Source organism: Neoarius graeffei, chromosome 7, assembly GCF_027579695.1.
Source record: "Neoarius graeffei isolate fNeoGra1 chromosome 7, fNeoGra1.pri, whole genome shotgun sequence".
NCBI lineage: Eukaryota > Metazoa > Chordata > Actinopteri > Siluriformes > Ariidae > Neoarius > Neoarius graeffei.
In genome coordinates, this window is record NC_083575.1 from 99,832,711 (window position 1) to 99,850,001 (window position 17,291).

The 17,291-nt window shown below is 45.5% G+C and overlaps 1 protein-coding gene across 4 annotated transcripts in view; it reads left to right on the top strand.

Annotated features, from left to right (window-relative positions):
* The window catches only part of pdcd4a (programmed cell death 4a), a 138,547-nt gene that overhangs the window by 23,883 nt on the left and 97,373 nt on the right, over window positions 1-17,291 (top strand). For all 4 annotated transcript variants that reach the window (XM_060926667.1, XM_060926668.1, XM_060926670.1 and 1 more), the window contains exons 2-4: window positions 8,724-9,020; window positions 9,282-9,379; window positions 9,465-9,578. In XM_060926667.1, the coding sequence (XP_060782650.1) occupies window positions 8,724-9,020; window positions 9,282-9,379; window positions 9,465-9,578 (509 nt within the window). The remainder of the gene's footprint in view (window positions 1-8,723; window positions 9,021-9,281; window positions 9,380-9,464; window positions 9,579-17,291) is intronic.

Below are 17,291 nucleotides of genomic sequence, written 5' to 3' on the forward strand. Positions count from 1 at the left end.
AGGCAACATTCAACATCACTCATCACTTCCCTTTCAACTGTTGTGTGGACTAACGAGGTTTTATCTGGACAGGATGTTGTGTTATGTAATACAGATACCATAAGGTCAATTTGAAGATCGAGATGGTGATTTTGAATTAAAGAACAGGCATGTACAATGGGCATTGCATACTGGAAATTTTTTTTAAAATCAAAAACTATAAGTTCATCTCGGCCTAAAAAATTTGGGCAGACGCTCCCGTGCGGCACACGCCAGCAATTCCCCCCGTCCCCCTATGAAATGAGCAATAAGTAGGAGAGTTATACACGGTATCATACCTAAAATTTTATCAGAAATATAGATATGATACTATGATTCTCCCCAACATGCTACATTAGATAAGCTAACCTCATTTATAAAAGATGCACACTTATATATGACATGTATTTGATATATGTGATTGTATGAATATACATCATATATTTGTTACTTTACAGAAATCTTCAATAAGTTTGGTCTTTTCATGGCAGCCTGTTGTTGATCTAAATATAATGCACATGAACTGGCACTCCTCACCTCAACGTGTCCTTTACAATCATTTAAGCCACCATGGGCAATGCTGAAACCACTGCTGCAAACAGTACATCGCACGAAACTGTCATTATTTTTTACCCTTATTAGACAGGGAGATTATTAGACAGGGAGATTCTTTTGTGTAATCTGAGGTGAAGTGGGTTTTGTACTTTGGTTTTTTGGGGCGCGCTCTCTCTCTCCCATGACGATCCTGTAAGCTGCACTGACTCAACTGAAAACTCCGGTCCTCGAGAAAAGAGATAAAAGCCTGCCCACACTGAAAGCTGATTGGCTTATTTTGCTGAGTAACCCAATCAGGATGCTCTTTGTCTAGCATGCGCTCTCTCTCGCACTCCCTTGTGCACTCAGTCATATGCGCGATGCAGACATTAATGTTTCGCGTGCACGCGCTTCCTCGCTTGCTCTAGATTCCGGGAGATATTCTCCAATGTGCGGGCATCAGGGAGCCACAACCAATATGCGGGAGACTCCCGGAACTTCCAGGAGACTTGGGATGTCTGCGTTATAAGGTGACCACAGATTGTTAACCATACCCCCCCCCCCCCCCCCCCCCCGAAAATTTCTCAATAGATTTACATCGATCTCCAAAACGATCATTTTGGTCTGAAAAAGTTGGAAATCTGCTGATCCGCGGAAAATTCTCATCCCTGGAACTTTTTAATTAATATGCCTCTCCGTCTGTCTGTGTGCGCGCGTGTGAACGAGAAGAAAGAGCACTATGAATGAACGGAACGATACGCAACGGATTTTTTTTTTTCTTCAAAATCGCGAGTCTGATTGTGTGGCGCTAGGAATCCATTGTGTGGCGCTGCGCCCCACAATGGTCTATGTATGGGAAACCCTGGTATGGATGTAAAAGTGTAGAAATATAAAATATACAAAAGCTATAAAAAATAAAAAGTTGCTCTGTGCGGTTGCACTGTAATAAGTATTGCGCTGTATCAGGTAAGTGTGAGAATATTGTCCTTTTAGGTCCTTGTTGGTGCATTGTTGCACCTGCCAGAAGTGGCATCAGTCAGTGCATGTAATTAGCCTTTTTCACATTCCGTCACTTGCAGAAGAACCTCACGTCCGTTTTCAGCCTTTTGAATGGAAGAAGAGGCGGCATGCTAATCTGCTGGTTAACAAGTAGCAACCATAGAAAGTCAGTAAACTTCCTTTCCAAAACAAGGCAGATAGGTGACTGGAATGGTCGCTAACAATACATAATGATAAACAACAATGCGCAATATTATCAATCTTATCTGTGAATGACACAGTTTTGTTCACATATGTTGCCGCCGTATACCTCTTCTTCCATTCAAAAGGCTGAAAACGGATATGAGTTCCCCTGCAAGTGACATAATGTGAAAAAGGCTAATTGTTCAAGGTGGTTATGGCCTGTGGGGAAAAAACTGTTTTTGAGTCTGTTGGTCGTTGCTTTGATGCACCTGTAACGCCTGCCTGAGGGCAGCAAGTCAAAGAACTCAGAGCCAGGGTGGGAGCTGTCCTTGATGATGTTGTTAGCTCTGCTGAGCTCTGCTCTCTGTTTAGCTACTGTTTGTTCATTCATTCAGTTGTTCGTTATTCATTTGTTTGTTCATTCATTCTCAATTGAATTTTGCGTTTTATGTGTTGGTGTGTCTAAGGTTTGTGCTGCAATAAACCTTTAAAATGAAAACCTACTTGTGCTTGTGCCCCCATTTTTTTTTTTTTCCCTGTGCTCCTAAAATTTTTAACTTAGGAGCACGTGTGCTCCTGGAAAAAAAAAAAAAAAGTTAGTGTAGAGCCCTGCCAACAACACCACATAGTTTAATGGTTTTAGTTTTTTGTTGCATATCTCTGATGTGGGGGCGGCACGGTGGTGTAGTGGTTAGCGCTGTTGCCTCACAGCAAGAAGGTCCGGGTTCGAGCCCCGTGGCCGGCGAGGGCCTTTCTGTGCGGAGTTTGCATGTTCTCCCCATGTCCGCGTGGGTTTCCTCCAGGTGCTCCGGTTTCCCCCACAGTCCAAAGACATGCAGGTTAGGTTAACTGGTGACTCTAAATTGAGCGTAGGTGTGAATGTGAGTGTGAATGGTTGTCTGTGTCTATGTGTCAGCCCTGTGATGACCTGGCGACTTGTCCAGGGTGAACCCCGCCTTTCACCCGTAGTCAGCTGGGATAGGATCCAGCTTGCCTGCGACCCTGTAGAACAGGATAAAGCGGCTACAGATAATGAGATGAGATGAGCTCTCTGATGCGTGTGCATTGTATGATGACCACGTGACAGGTTGCAGAACTGGAGGTGTGAGAGCTGCTCATCGCCGCTTGCAGCTATATTTTTTTTATTCTTCACATACCATTCTGTGTTGTTCTCTGCGTGTCACCAAAACCTCTTCTCTAAATTTTAGGGTAATATTTGGCATAAAATATACTGTGTATTCATGAAGGTCAGTAAAAGTAAAAATAATTGTCACCCCGTGGAAAGTAAGAGATGGCCATAAAAATCATGTTGCAACCAAGAGTTAATACAGATTTAACTTTGTGTATTGTAGAGGGAAATTTTCAATTATCCATTCAGAAATCACTTTACGAACATTAAATCTTAACTGAATTTGTAAATGCAATGCAGCAAAATTAAAAGGTTTTGGAATGGTTATTAAAAGTTAAATTTTTTTTTGCATTTATAACAATCAGATGCCTTCGACTGTAGCTGAGGATGGGTTTTTTTTTTTTTTTTTTAAATTGTGCACACTTTTAAGTGACTATTCACAATACACAAAACACATTTTACACACACGAGTGTCGGTGTGCTCTCTCATTCCTGGCTGTTTGCAAGGCACAGAGACACAGGTTAATAGACTGTCAGTAATTAGACACAGGTGTACCTCCTCACACGTTACCTACTGGTTCAACTTGACTCCTTGCAGACAGACTGGATTGTAAGTGTATTTAATAAAGAATTGCCTTTATCTTGTCTCAGTATCCTTCACATTGAAAAGAACAGTTTGGACTCCAGTAACTCATGTTCCTTCTTTGAGCACATCTACCATCACCCATGAAGAAGTCAGTAGATGAATGATCTATCAAAGGAACTGGAGACATATTGGTTGATTTTTGTAATTTAAGGCAGTAAATCAACAGGAAAAATAATCTGTACAGGATTTTGGGGCATATTCAATTTAAACCAAATTTAAATGTTTGATAGCAGTGGAAGGGCACAAATAACAGTACACATCACCTAATAAGTGTTGCCAGGCAAAACAAACCTCACCTGGCAGCACTTATTTTATACCTATATGTTGATTTAGTTGTAATATTTTTCAATCAGCTGTCAAGTTATAGTCCTATGAAAATCCATGACAAGTTTAACATTTCAAAGTCATTCAAGGTCATAGGTCATGGTGCCAAATGAAAGCCCATATGGCACTTCCTATAAGGAATTGGGTGGGTCCATCCTGGTTCTGCTGAAAACATGTCCTGAAACTGATCCACTAGTTCCTGGGGAGACAGAGGCATAGGTTGACTAGAGTGGCAGAGGCTCAATCTAATATTTTAAAGGAGATGAACCTGGGGCGGCACAGTGGTGTAGTGGTTAGCGCTGTCGCCTCACAGCAAGAAGGTCCGGGTTCGAGCCCTGTGGCCGGCGAGGGCCTTTCTGTGTGGAGTTTGCATGTTCTCCCTGTGTCCGCGTGGGTTTCCTCCGGGTGCTCCGGTTTCCCCCACAGTCCAAAGACATGCAGGTTAGGTTAACTGGTGACTCTAAATTGAGCGTAGGTGTGAATGTGAGTGTGAATGGTTGTCTGTGTCTATGTGTCAGCCCTGTGATGACCTGGCGACTTGTCCAGGGTGAACCCCGCCTTTCACCCGTAGTCAGCTGGGATAGGCTCCAGCTTGCCTGCGACCCTGTAGAACAGGATAAAGCGGCTACAGATAATGAGAGGAGATATGCAGAACCTTTATTTTTAAATACATTTCTGAATGGATAGTATCTCCATTCTTGACTCTTGTATGCTGCACAAATGGGAATTAAAAAATATATATTTTTGAGAGTTAAAATTGACTGACTGCAAAGTTGGCATTGGAGCTGCCCCGCTGAGCCAGCCAGCCCTGGGTGCGTGACGTAACAGCAGGAACTGGTTTTAAGGCCGAGGCCTTTGACAACTAATAGACCAAAGTTATATAAATAAAAATTCATGGTGAAGGTAAGAAATACCGTTATTGACTTGCTCAACTAAGACTGATTTGACTTCATTGATTGTGGGTTGACTGCCATTAAAACAGGATAGGTGTTATAACTTATGCAACATGCATGCATTTTCGCTGATAAAACGTAAAAGGCTAATTAAATAATCAGATGAACTGAGACAATCACATTCTGAAGCAAATTAAATAATCTTGTATGGGTAACTTAAACACAAAGTTACATGTATTAATCTAAATGCAGGTAAACAATGAGTAGTGTTGTGGTTTTTTTTTTTTTGTATCCAAATGAGAGTCGCACCTTACCAGTCTGTGTTCTTGCTTCTTGAAGGCCAACTGTTTTGAAATAATCTGACTTTCAGTTGTTCGTTCAGTTCTCCATTCATTTGCTTCTTCCACATAAGGGCGAGATATTGCTGCTGAGGCAAGCATATCCAGTGGAGAAATCGGACGGGTGGTCCACTCATTCTCCATTTTCTCCATACTGAGTACTCCTATTACTGCTCAGCTCAGGCAAATACTAAAATCTTGGATGGGACGTCACTGGTTTTAGCAACGATCACGGGGAGGTCACTGCCCGAGCAATAACATGTCCCGTGCCGTTCCGTCCCAGGTTTTAGCAACAACCTTCAGCTCAGACTCCAGGAGAGCTGGTGTAGTAGTTAGCACGGTCGCCTCACAGCAAGAAGGTTCCGGGTTCGAACCCAGCGGCCGGCGAGGGCCTTTCTGTGTGGAGTTTGCATGTTCTCCCCATGTCTGTGTGGGTTTCCTCCGGGTGCTCCGGTTTCCCCCACAATCCAAAGACATGCAGTTAGGTTGACGTGGGGTGGCCTTGGGCTGAGGTGCCCTTGAGCAAGGTACCGAACCCCTGACTGCTCCTTGGGCACTCTGGTGTGGTTGCCCACTGCTCTGAGTGTATGTGCGTGTGTTCACTGCTTCAGATGGGTTAAATGCAGAGGATGAATTTCACTGTGCTTGAAGTGTGCATGTGACAAATAATAAAGGTTTTAAATTCTTATGTTGTGATCGTTTCAATTCCAACTCCTTGAGCCTTTGAGCTGTTCGGAAGATTAGATATTTAACTGTTTAGCATTTGAAAATAACAAACTTGGTTTTGTCTGCATTTAACATCAATTTTAAGCTTGGTTAAATGTGACTGAAGAACATCAAAGGTAGATTGCAGAAATTCAAGGGTTTGTACAACTGAAGGGGATGGGTAATAGACAACTGTCATCTGTGTAAACATGGAATTTTGATAAATTCACAAAGATTTTTTACATACATGGAGAATAGCAGTGGTCCGAATATGGAGCCTTGAGGCACACCTTTTGATACAGTTAGAAAAGAAGACGACGACCCAGTAAAATGTACACATTGGGTTCTAGCTGATAAGTAATCCGAAAACCAACTTATGGTTTTCTCATATACATCAATAGTGTAGAGTCTATTTGCCAAGATATGGTCAACTATGTCAAAAGTCTTGGACAAATCAATAAAAAGAGCTGCCCAGTATTATTTATTTATTTATTTATTTATTTATTTATTTATTTTTTAATTAAACAGTCCATTTGCCTCAAAAACTGTAATAGCTGCTGTTATTGTGCTGTGTTGCTTTTCTAAAGCCAGATTGATGGTGATAGAATGCCATTTGTATCTGAAAATTCTTTAAGTTTTTCACGAACGTGCTTTTCTGAAATTTTAGCTAAAATACAGTTTAGAAGGACTGAGGCCCCCCCCCCTTTTTTTTTTTAATTAGCAAAAGGAGAACATAGGCAGATTTCCATATATAAGGAATCTCATTGTTTGAGAGGGTTAGATTAAAAATGTTATTGGCAGGGGTGATAGCGTTCCGGCGCTGCGCCGGATTTCCAGCGCGCCGTGGCTGGGGAAAAAAAAAATCTAGTTCGCCCATTGTCCTGTGTCATTCTGAGATGCGCAGATAGACAGTAAAGGGAATTCGGAATTCCCTTTACTGTCTATCTGCGCATCTCAGAATGACACAGGACAATGGGCGAACTAGATTTATTATTTTTTTTTTTTCCCCAGCCACGGTGCGCCGGAAATCCGGCGCAGCGCGCCGGAACGCTATCACCCCTGTATTGGTTCTGCTACAAAATCTGCAACTGACTTGAGAAAGAAAGCATCAGGCTTGTCTGGGCCTGCATTATTGTTGTTAGGATCCAGTTGTTTTAAGGCTCCATGGACCTCAATCACACCAAGAGAGGTATAGTCTAAAGGTTGAACCATAGAATTAATTGGACTTGGAGAGGAGTGTTCCTTTATTTGTTTTGGACCTGAATGTAAAGAGTCAAATAAGCTATCTGAAGAAATAAAAAATGTTCATTAAAACAAAATGTTCATTAAAAAGTTTAGAATATCTCTCTGATTTTTCGGTTGGAGTATAAGAATCTTTTAATGACTAGTTGAGAACTAGGTTTAAACTAGAATAAGTTTAAAACTAATAAGTAATATTTCAAATATAATTTTTATGTTACATAATATTTTCTTAATGACCAACAGTAATTATTTAACCACATTTGTAAAAGTTGGAGTAAAACATAGCTTATTAATTAAAATATTCCTCTCCATATATTTTTCTGTGTTTAGTACTTTAATGGCCCTTTTCCACTACCCTTTTTCAGCTCGCTTCAGCTCACTTCAGCCCGACACGGCTCGCGTTTCGACTATCTAAGAACAGCACGACTCCGCTCGCTTCAGCCCTGCTTAGCACCCAAAACTCGCACGGTTTTGGAGTGGGGCTGAAGCGAGCCAAACCGAGCTGAGTGAGGCTAGGGGCGTGAGGAGACACTCCCCTGTGCACTGATTGGTGAGGAGGAGTGTCCTCACATGCCCACACACGCCCCGTGAGCACACTGGGATCTGTAAACACTGTAAACCCGGTAAGAAGAATAATTACGAATTACGAGAATTATGAAGCCTTATGCGCTTCGCCTCATCTATACGCTCTTGCCAGTATCTGTTGGCGTTGTCGGTGACAACAAGCCACAGCACCAAGACCAGCAACACTAACGACTCCATGTTTATTGTTTACTATCCGGGTTGTGAGACTACCGCTTAAAAGGTCACTGATGTCACTGTTTGCGCCGCCTAACGACATCACCTGACGTCCACCCACTTTCGCTAACTCCACCCAATGTGTCCACCCACTTCCAGCCAGCACGGTTCAGCGCGGTTGTAGTCGAAATGCAACTCCAACAGCCCCACTCAGCTCGACTCAGCCCAACTCAGCACGGCACGGCTCAGCCGCGTTGGTAGTGGAAAAGCGGCATAAGTGATTCTACAATGCGTGGTAAAGAAAATGCAGTTGTGATTACACACAAGAGTCTCTAAATACTTAAACTCAAATTGTTCCTAGGCTGGGGCGTCACGGTGGTGTAGTGGTTAGCGCTGTCGCCTCACAGCAAGAAGGTCCGGGTTCGAGCCCTGTGACCGGCGAGGGCCTTTCTGTGTGGAGTTTGCATGTTCTCCCCGTGTCCGCGTGGGTTTCCTCCAGGTGCTCCGGTTTCCCCCACAGTCCAAAGACATGCAGGTTAGGTTAACTGGTGACTCTAAATTGACCATAGGTGTGAATGTGAGTGTGAATGGTTGTCTGTGTCAGCCCTGTGATGACCTGGCGACTTGTCCAGGGTGTACCCTGCCTTTCGCCCGCAGTCAGCTGGGATAGGCTCCAGCTTGCCTGCGACCCTGTAGAACAGGATAAAGCAGCTAGAGATAATGAGATGAGATGAGGTTCCTGTATCTTTGTGTGTTAGGCCACTAAAATACTGGAATGAGAAAGTACTAGCTTTCTAAACTGGCTAACAAAAATACATTCCACAGTCTGACCTGTTGAGCCTTGTAACACAGAGCCTGTTCCCAAGAGAACTGTGGCCACAAAAACAAAAATCTAAATAAATTTAGTTCTACAGCACATTAAACAATCTTGAGGTATAAAATAATCCTTCAGATTGAGGTGTGTGCTTGTGCAGGTGTGTTGTCAGTGGGGGCTGAGCTGGATGGAGAGTCGGAGTCAGTGTATGATGAGGAACTGATTGAGAGTGAGGTGAATGGGAACTGGACTCCACAGGAAAAGGCTCTTCATGAGGCTCGGCTCAAAGCTAAGGCTAAACGTCGCCTCAGGAAGTCATCCTCACGTGACTCCACCCATGACTCTCTGTCTGAGTGCGTGAGTGGGGAAGCACCCAACCCTCACAGCCCTAAAGGAAAAACACAAACACATGACAGGAAGTCCCGCATGGGAAAAGGACGAGGACTGCCCAAGAAAGGTAAGTGATGGCACTAGTGTTAACCCACACACACCCACTGAGTATAGAGACAGAATTGTAGTACTTTCTTTATGTAAATTTGTGAGGTCCTAGAGATCAGCGGAGATGATTGCTTGCAGTAAATCTCAGTGGAGAATCTAGGAAGATGAAAAATTGTGCAGCTGAATTTTAATGTGATGTCATACTATGGTTGTTTTTCTTTAACTCTGTTGCATTGCTGCACTTCAAAGGGTTTTTATTTGTATGCTTGTGGGTGTATAGGTGGAGCGGGGGGGAAGGGTGTGTGGGGAGCTGCTGGTTTGGTCTATGAAATGGAGGAGCCAGACTGTAAAGACCCAAACTATGATGAGTCTGCACAGGTGAGTGGAACACACACCTGCCTAGCACAGTTTATCAAGACCATGCAATTATTGTGTGCACACATGCATGTGTGTTTGTGTGTAGGGGGACACAGTGTATGCCACAGTGGTTCCTGAGCTGGAGGAAGGAGAGCTGGAGAAGGTCATGAACCCCATCATACAGGAGTACTTTGAACATGGAGACACTAAAGAGGTGGAGGTGAGGTTCTCACACGTTATTACATGTAGCGGGAGGGGTGGAGTCACTAGCGGATGCTGCATTTTATAGTTTACTGAAAATCTGTTACACAGTGAAAAGACTGCAGCACTGCAAATGTGGAATTCTCTGTTGTGGGGCATGTAGTATAGTTGTATTTACTGTGAAACCTGTGTGAAGGATCTGGGACTGTGTGAAAAATTCTAATTTGATTGATTCCTGTGGAAGTTTAAACATGGTTGTGGAGATAGGGTGGGTGGAGCACAGAAGCATGGCAGGCCAGAACTGAGTTCGCAAAACCCTTTTTTTATTTTAGCTTTTCAGCTAAATGTTCACGGCGGCAGGGGCTGATATCCCACTGTCGCAAGATCCTGTTTTAACCTTGTAGAGGTGTGGGGGCTGGGCGGCACGGTGGTGTAGTGGTTAGCGCTGTCACCTCACAGCAAGAAGGTCCTGGGTTCGAGCCCCGGGGCCGGCGAGGGCCTTTCTGTGCGGAGTTTGCATGTTCTCCCCGTGTCCGCGTGGGTTTCCTCCGGGTGCTCCGGTTTCCCCCACGGTCCAAAGACATGCAGGTTAGGTTAACTGGTGACTCTAAATTGACCGTAGGTGTGAGTGTGAATGGTTGTCTGTGTCTATGTGTCAGCCCTGTGATGACCTGGCGACTTGTCCAGGGTGTACCCCGCCTTTCGCCCGTAGTCAGCTGGGATAGGCTCCAGCTTGCCTGCGACCCTGTAGAAGGATAAAGCGGCTAGAGATAATGAGATGAGATGAGGTGTGGGGGCTGGTTCCAGCCGAACACAAATGCTCAGGTCTCATATCAGGGGACCTGTAACCTTCGGGGAGCAGTGTTCGGAAGGTACAAATTGACAGGCTCCCACAACCCGCGACAGGCCTAGCAAGCCAGCGGGGAAGAAGAACCACATGCTCAAGAAACGCAAGATGACACTCCAGACGGACATATACGACGGACATACACGCCGCCCCTTGGGCAACGGGCGCGTGAGTTGATGAACCGGAACTACAATGAACACTCTCAACGGAAACGGCGAACGATCAGAGCGGCAACCATAAATGTCTCTACTCTTAGAGAAAAGGAAGAGGAAATTATAGAAATGATGAAAATGCATAAATTTAGAGATTCTTGGGATGTGTGAGACAAGACTTGGAGGCAATGGTGAGAAAATATTGCATGACAACTACAAGCTGATATACAGTGTTGAAGAGGACGGTAGGCACGGTGTAGCATTCATGCTGGCTCCCAACATAGCAGAAAGAGTAGGCAGTGTGAGACGAAGAGGAGGAAGAAAGATCAATATATCCTTAAAATTGACGAATTACAGCATCAGTCTTATACAAGTTTATGCACCCCAGTCTGGAAGGCCATTGGAAGAGAAGGAAAGTTTTTATGAGGAACTGCAAGAGATGGTAGACGAGGCAAAGCATGGAGAAAACATGATACTGATGGGAGATTGGAATGGGCATGTGGGAAGGGAGAGAGATGGCTATGAGGGAGTTGTTGGAGCACATGGTATTGGAGATAGAAACGATGATGGTAGAAGAATATTGGATTTCTGCTTAGTAAACAATACTGCCATTATGAACACATTCTATGAGCATCAAGAATCGCATAAGTGGACCTGGTATGGGTGGAACCAAGAGGAGTTGAGGTATACAAGAAGATCGATGATAGACTTATTTATCACAAATAAAAAGAATATGTTTAAAGATGTAAAAGCCATACCATCTGTATCAGCAGACTCAGATCACCGGCTAGTGGTGGCTAAGCTAAATTTGACAAAGCCAAAACAGAATGCAAGACAAGGTAGACTGAGGCTCAAGCTGGAAAAGCTGAAAGATGAAAATAAGAAAAGAGAAATACAGAACAAAGTTGAAAACTATGCAAGAAGACAGAGAGAAGACCAGGTGAATGCACAGTGGGAAACACTTAGAGGAACACTAATGCAGATATGCACTGAAACGTTGGGTACAAAAACCATAAAAGGAACAAAGAAGAAACAAACACCTTGGTGGACAGAAGAGCTTAAGGAGGTTGTTAGATGAAAAATGCAGGCTTTCCGGAGATGGATGAAGACAAGGCAGCCATATGATAGAGCAGCATATATAGCTGAGAGGAAAACAGTTGAAGATGTAAAAAAGAGATGTAAGAGAGAGGCTTGGGAGAAGATTGGAAGAGACTTAGAAGAAGATGTAAATGGAACGAAAAAGTTGTTGTACATTATGGCTAAAAATTACAGAAGAGGTGACGGAGGAAAAATATATGCTATCAACGATGAAAATGGAACCTTACTAGTAGAGGAAGAAAAAATTGCGGAGCGTTGGAAGGAATATTTTGAACAATTGTTAAATGTAGAAGAGGAGTTGCAATATGAAGCTGAGGGAGAGGAAGAAGCAGCGGAAGAGGAAGAAACAGCAAGTATCAACGAACAGGAGGTGAGAACGGCACTCGGCAGAATGAAGAATGGGAAGGCAGCCGGGGAGGACGGAATACCAGTTGAAATATACAAGGCGGGCGGAAATGAAATGATTAGATGGTTAACATATATATAAAAAACTTGGCTTATGAGCAAGAAGAAACACCAGATGAGTGGCAGTATGGTATAATATGTCCAATTTATAAGAAAAAGGGAAATAAAACAGATTGCAAGAACTACAGGGGAATAACACTACTAACACATGCAGGAAAGATATATGAAAGAATAATTGAGAACAGACTGAGAATACAGGTGGAGGATAAGATAGGAAATTGGCAGCATGGCTTTAGACCTGGAAGAAGTACTGTTGACTTGGTGTTTGCCCTAAAAATGTTGTTAGAGAAAGGATGGGAATGGAACCAAAATGAATACTTGGCCTTTATAGATCTAGAAAAGGCATTTGACAGAATCAACAGGGAAAGACTTTGGAAGATTCTGAAAGATGAACATTATGGCATACAACCTAAATTAGTGAGAATAATCAAGAGCATGTATAAAGAATGTAGAAATAAGGTAAAGAACAGTCAAGTGGATAGCAACTGGCTTGATGTTAAAACAGGGGTAAGGCAAGGAGGAGTGCTCCCCCCTCTGTTGTTCATTATATATATATATATATATATATATATATATATATATATGGACAAATGTCTAAGACACATTTGCGAAGAAAGAACAGATGTAGAAATTTTTGTTTATGCAGATGACGTGGCTGTGATAGCTGACACGGCAGATCAGCTACAGGAGGAGATAGAGAGATGGAGTACAGGGCTAGAAAGAAATGGTTTGAAAATGAATAAAAATAAAACTGAAGTGATGTTTGTAGGACGCAGAAGAGAGGAGTTAAACATCAGGGCAGGGGAACATCAACTTATGCAAGAAGAAAATTCTACATATCTAGGAGTATACTTTAATGAAAGAAATGAGCAAGAGGTGGAACTCAATAAAAGGATAGAAAAGTATAATGCCAATGTAAACATGCTGTATCCGATACTAAAAGATAAATACGTACCTAGAAAATGCAAGATAATATATAAAACCATATTAAAACCAATATTAACATATGCTGCGGAATGTTGGACACTGACCACCAAGACCAAGTCCAAGGTACAAGCTGCCGAAATGAGAGTTCTAAGACTAATTAGAGGGGTAACAAGAAGAGATAAAATGAGGAATGATAGAATAAGAGAGGAACTAGGAGTTACATCACTGTTAGAGGAATTGGAAAAATCAAAACTGAGATGGTATGGACACGTTAAAAGAATGGAGGAAGACAGAAAACCAAGAAAATACCTAGAGTGGACGCCGCAAGGAAGAAGACCTGTTGGTAGGCCGAGGAAGAGATGGATGGAGGGAGTGAAGGACAGACTGGAGAGGAGAGGCCTAGAGATGGAACAAGTGGATGAAGAACGGATATATGAAGACAGAACAAGATGGCGACAGATTGTGAGGAGTGACGTCTAGCTGACAGATGAACCAATCATCTACCTGGCGTATGGTGAGAAAGGTGAGAAAGCTTTTCAGCTTTTAATTCTTCTCCCATGCACGCGCACACGCGTGTTCTTGTTAGGGAAGAGCTCCCTTCCTCTGCTCTCCCTCTTCTCTTATAGGGCGCGGTCACTGGGGAAGAGACACAAACACAGGTTAATTCCCATCAGGTGCAGTGATTCTGCCACTTACCTTTCCTGACTCCGCCCTCCATTCACAGACCGACGCTTGACCACACCCCCGCTGCCACATACCCCCACCGCCCGACTCAGGCCGGGGAGCTGTCTGGCCTGCAGCTGACTCCCCCCCCGACGGGAGAGGAAATCCGCCATGACCATCTGCGCCCCTGGCCTCTGGACCACCTCGAACTTAAACGGATGGAGTGCCAGATACCAACGGGTTATCCACGCGTTGGCCTCCTTCATGCAGTGGAGCCACTGGAGGGGCGTGTGGTCCGACCAGAGGGTGAAGGGGCACCCCAGCAGGTAGTAGCGGAGGACGAGGACCGCCCACTTGATGGCAAGGCATTCCTTTGCTATGTTGCTGTACCTGCCCTTGCGCACCGACAGCTTGTGGCTAATGTACAGCACTGGACGGTCCTCCACCTCCTGGGACAGAACAGCCCCCAGCCCTCTGTCCGTCTGCAAAACAAAGGGGAGAGAAAAGTCAGGGGAGTGTAACAGTGGCCCCCCCCACACAGTGCAGCCTTTACCTTGGAGAAAGCCTGCTGGCATTGCTCCGTCCACTGGATCAGATCTGGTGCCCCCTTTTAGTGAGATCAGTCAGCGGGCTGGTGAAGTCCGAATAATTAGGTATAAACCTACAATAGTAGCCAGCCAGCCCCAGGAACTGTCTCACCCCCTTTTTGGTCTTGGGCCTTGGGCAGGCCGCAATCGCTGCGGTCTTATTGATTTGGGGATGTACCTGCCCATTGCCCAAGTGGAAGCCCAGATACCGTACTTCCACCCGCCCAATCGCACACTTCTTTGGGTTAGCTGTGAGACCCGCTCGCCTCAGCGACCTAAGGACGGTCCTTAGGTGTTCTAGGTGCCGCGGCTAGTCATTACTATAAATGATAATGTCGTCCAGGCATGCGGCCGCATAGATGGCGTGGGGGTGGAGGACCCTATCTATAAGCCGCTGGAACGTAGTGTGCACCCCAAACAACCCAAAAGGAAGTGTGACAAACTGGTGTAAGCCAAACGGTGTGGAAAAGGCCGTTTTCTCTCGGGATAGCGGAGTCAAGGGGATCTGCCAATATCCCTTTGTCAAATCCAGTGTCGAATAAAAACGAGCCGTGCCTAGTCGATCGAGTAACTTGTCAATACGAGGTATTGGGTACGCATCAAATTTAGACACTGCATTGACGTTTCTGTAGTCTACACAGAACCGAACTGACCCGTCGGCCTTGGGAACCAAGACCACCGGGCTGCTTCAGTCACTGTGGGACTCCTCGACGATGCCCATTTCGAGCATGGCCTCGAGTTCTTCCCAAACCACCTTTTTCTTGTGTTCGGGCAGTCTGTAAGGGCGGCTGCGCACTACTACCCCCAGGGGCATCTCAATGTGGTGTTCTATGAGGTGGGTGCGGCCGGGCAGGGGCGAGAACACGTCAGAAAATTCTGTTTGCAACTGGGCTACCTCTGTGAGCTGGGCCGAGGAGAGGTGGTCTCCACAGGGCACCGGAGCGGTGGGCGATGTCAATTTTACCTTTTGAACCTCCGGCCCCAGCTCCGCCTTCTTTGGAACCACCAACGCCACGGGGACCTCCTCGTTCCAAAGTTTTAACAGATTGAGATGGTAAATCTGTAACGCCCCACCCCTGTCCGTTCGCCTCACCTCATAGTCGACGTCCCCGACTCGCCGTGTGACCTTAAAGGGTCCTTGCCACCTGGCGATCAATTTGGAGCTCGACGTGGGCAACAACACGAGTACTTTATCTCCCGGTGTGAATTCCCTAAAGTGCGTGCCCCTGTCGCACAGACGGACTCGACGTTCTTGGGCCTGCCGCAGATTCTCCTGGGTTAGGTGCGTGAGGGTGTGGAGTTTGGCACGCAGATCGATAATATATTGATTTTCATTCTTGCTTGTTGAAGGTCCCTCCTCCCAATTTTCATGCAGCACATCTAAAATGCCACGCGGCTTACACCCGTATAATAATTCGAACAGGGAGAACCCTGTGGAGGCTTGTGGGACCTCTTGCACTGCGAATAACAGGGGCTCGAGCCATTTATCCCAGCTGCATGCATCCTCGCTAACAAATTTTCAAATTATGTTCTTGAGGGTGCAGTTGAACCGTTCAACTAAGCCATCCGTTTGTGGGTGATAAACACTCGTGCGGATAGGCTTAATTCCCAGTAACCCATACAGTTCGCGCAGTGTGCATGACGTAAACGTAGTGCCATGATCAGTCAGAATCTCTTTGGGGATTCCGACTCGGGAGATGATGTGGAAGAGTGCTTCCGCAATACTGCGTGCTGAGATATTGCGAAGAGGCACTGCTTTCGGATATCGCGTTGCATAGTCCACCAGAACTAAAATAAAGTGATATCCTCGTGTTGACCGATCTAATGGCCCGACGAGATCCATGCCAATTCTTTCGAACGGGGTCTCGATTAATGGCAGAGGGTGCAAAGGCGCTTTTGGAATGGCCACTGGATTTACTAACTGGCATTCGCGGCACGCCGTACACCACCTACGGACATCGCTGCGAATCCCTGGTCAATAGAACCGGGCCATTATTCGGGCTAGTGTCTTATCCTGCCCTAAGTGTCCGGCCATGGGATTAAAGTGAGCCGCCTGGAATATAAATTACAGGCGGCTCTTTGGGATCAAAAGCTGTGTTATCGGTTCCTTATTCTGAGTGTCCTGCGTCACTCGGTATAACCTATCCTTAATAATGGAGAAATAGGGGAAGGACGGGGTGGTGTTTGGCTGGAGCATTTGACCATCGATTACTCTCACTTGGTCAAACGCATGCCACAGAGTCTCGTCTCGCGACTGCTCTAACGGGAAATCCGCGAGGGATTCCCCGAGAGAGGGAGGAGGAGCCTGTTGCTCCTCGCTCTGACGCAGTGATGTAGATGGCTCTGTGACAGCTGCTCCCGCCAAAGCCACACCAGGACCTCCCCCTGCTAAATTATGGCAGGCCCCACTCTTCACTAAATGTGTCATTAATTCCCTGAATCCTGGCCAATCAGTCCCCAAAATTATCGAGTGGGTAAGGCGAGGATTAACTGCCGCCTTTACTCTAAATTTCTCCCCTCGAAATAGAATGTGGACCGATACTAAAGGGTAGTTGTGAACATCCCCGTGCACACACAACACCTTCACCAATTGTGCTCTCCCCAATGCCTCGTCTTGCACCAGGCTTTGGTGGATTGAGGTCTGATTACAGCCGGAGTCCACCAAAGCCTGATATGTATCCCCTTGGATACTCACCAGTACGCGATATGCTCCGGCCCGATCGAGGGCGGTCCCTGGCGCGTCAGGGATCCGGACCTCCATCACCAAGCACTGATGCTGGAGGTGCCCTGGTTCCCTGCAGTGCCAGCATACCAGCCCAGGCTTTCCCTCTGCAGCGGTGTTCCGGAGCTCACTCACCTGAGGGGGGGAAGACACAGACATGGAAGTAGGAAACGGTGAGTGTGGTGGGCTGGCTGGAGTGGAGCCAGCCCCTGCCTCCACGGTGGGGGAATGGGGCGAGGATGAGAAACAGAAGGAGAGAGAGAGAGAGGGG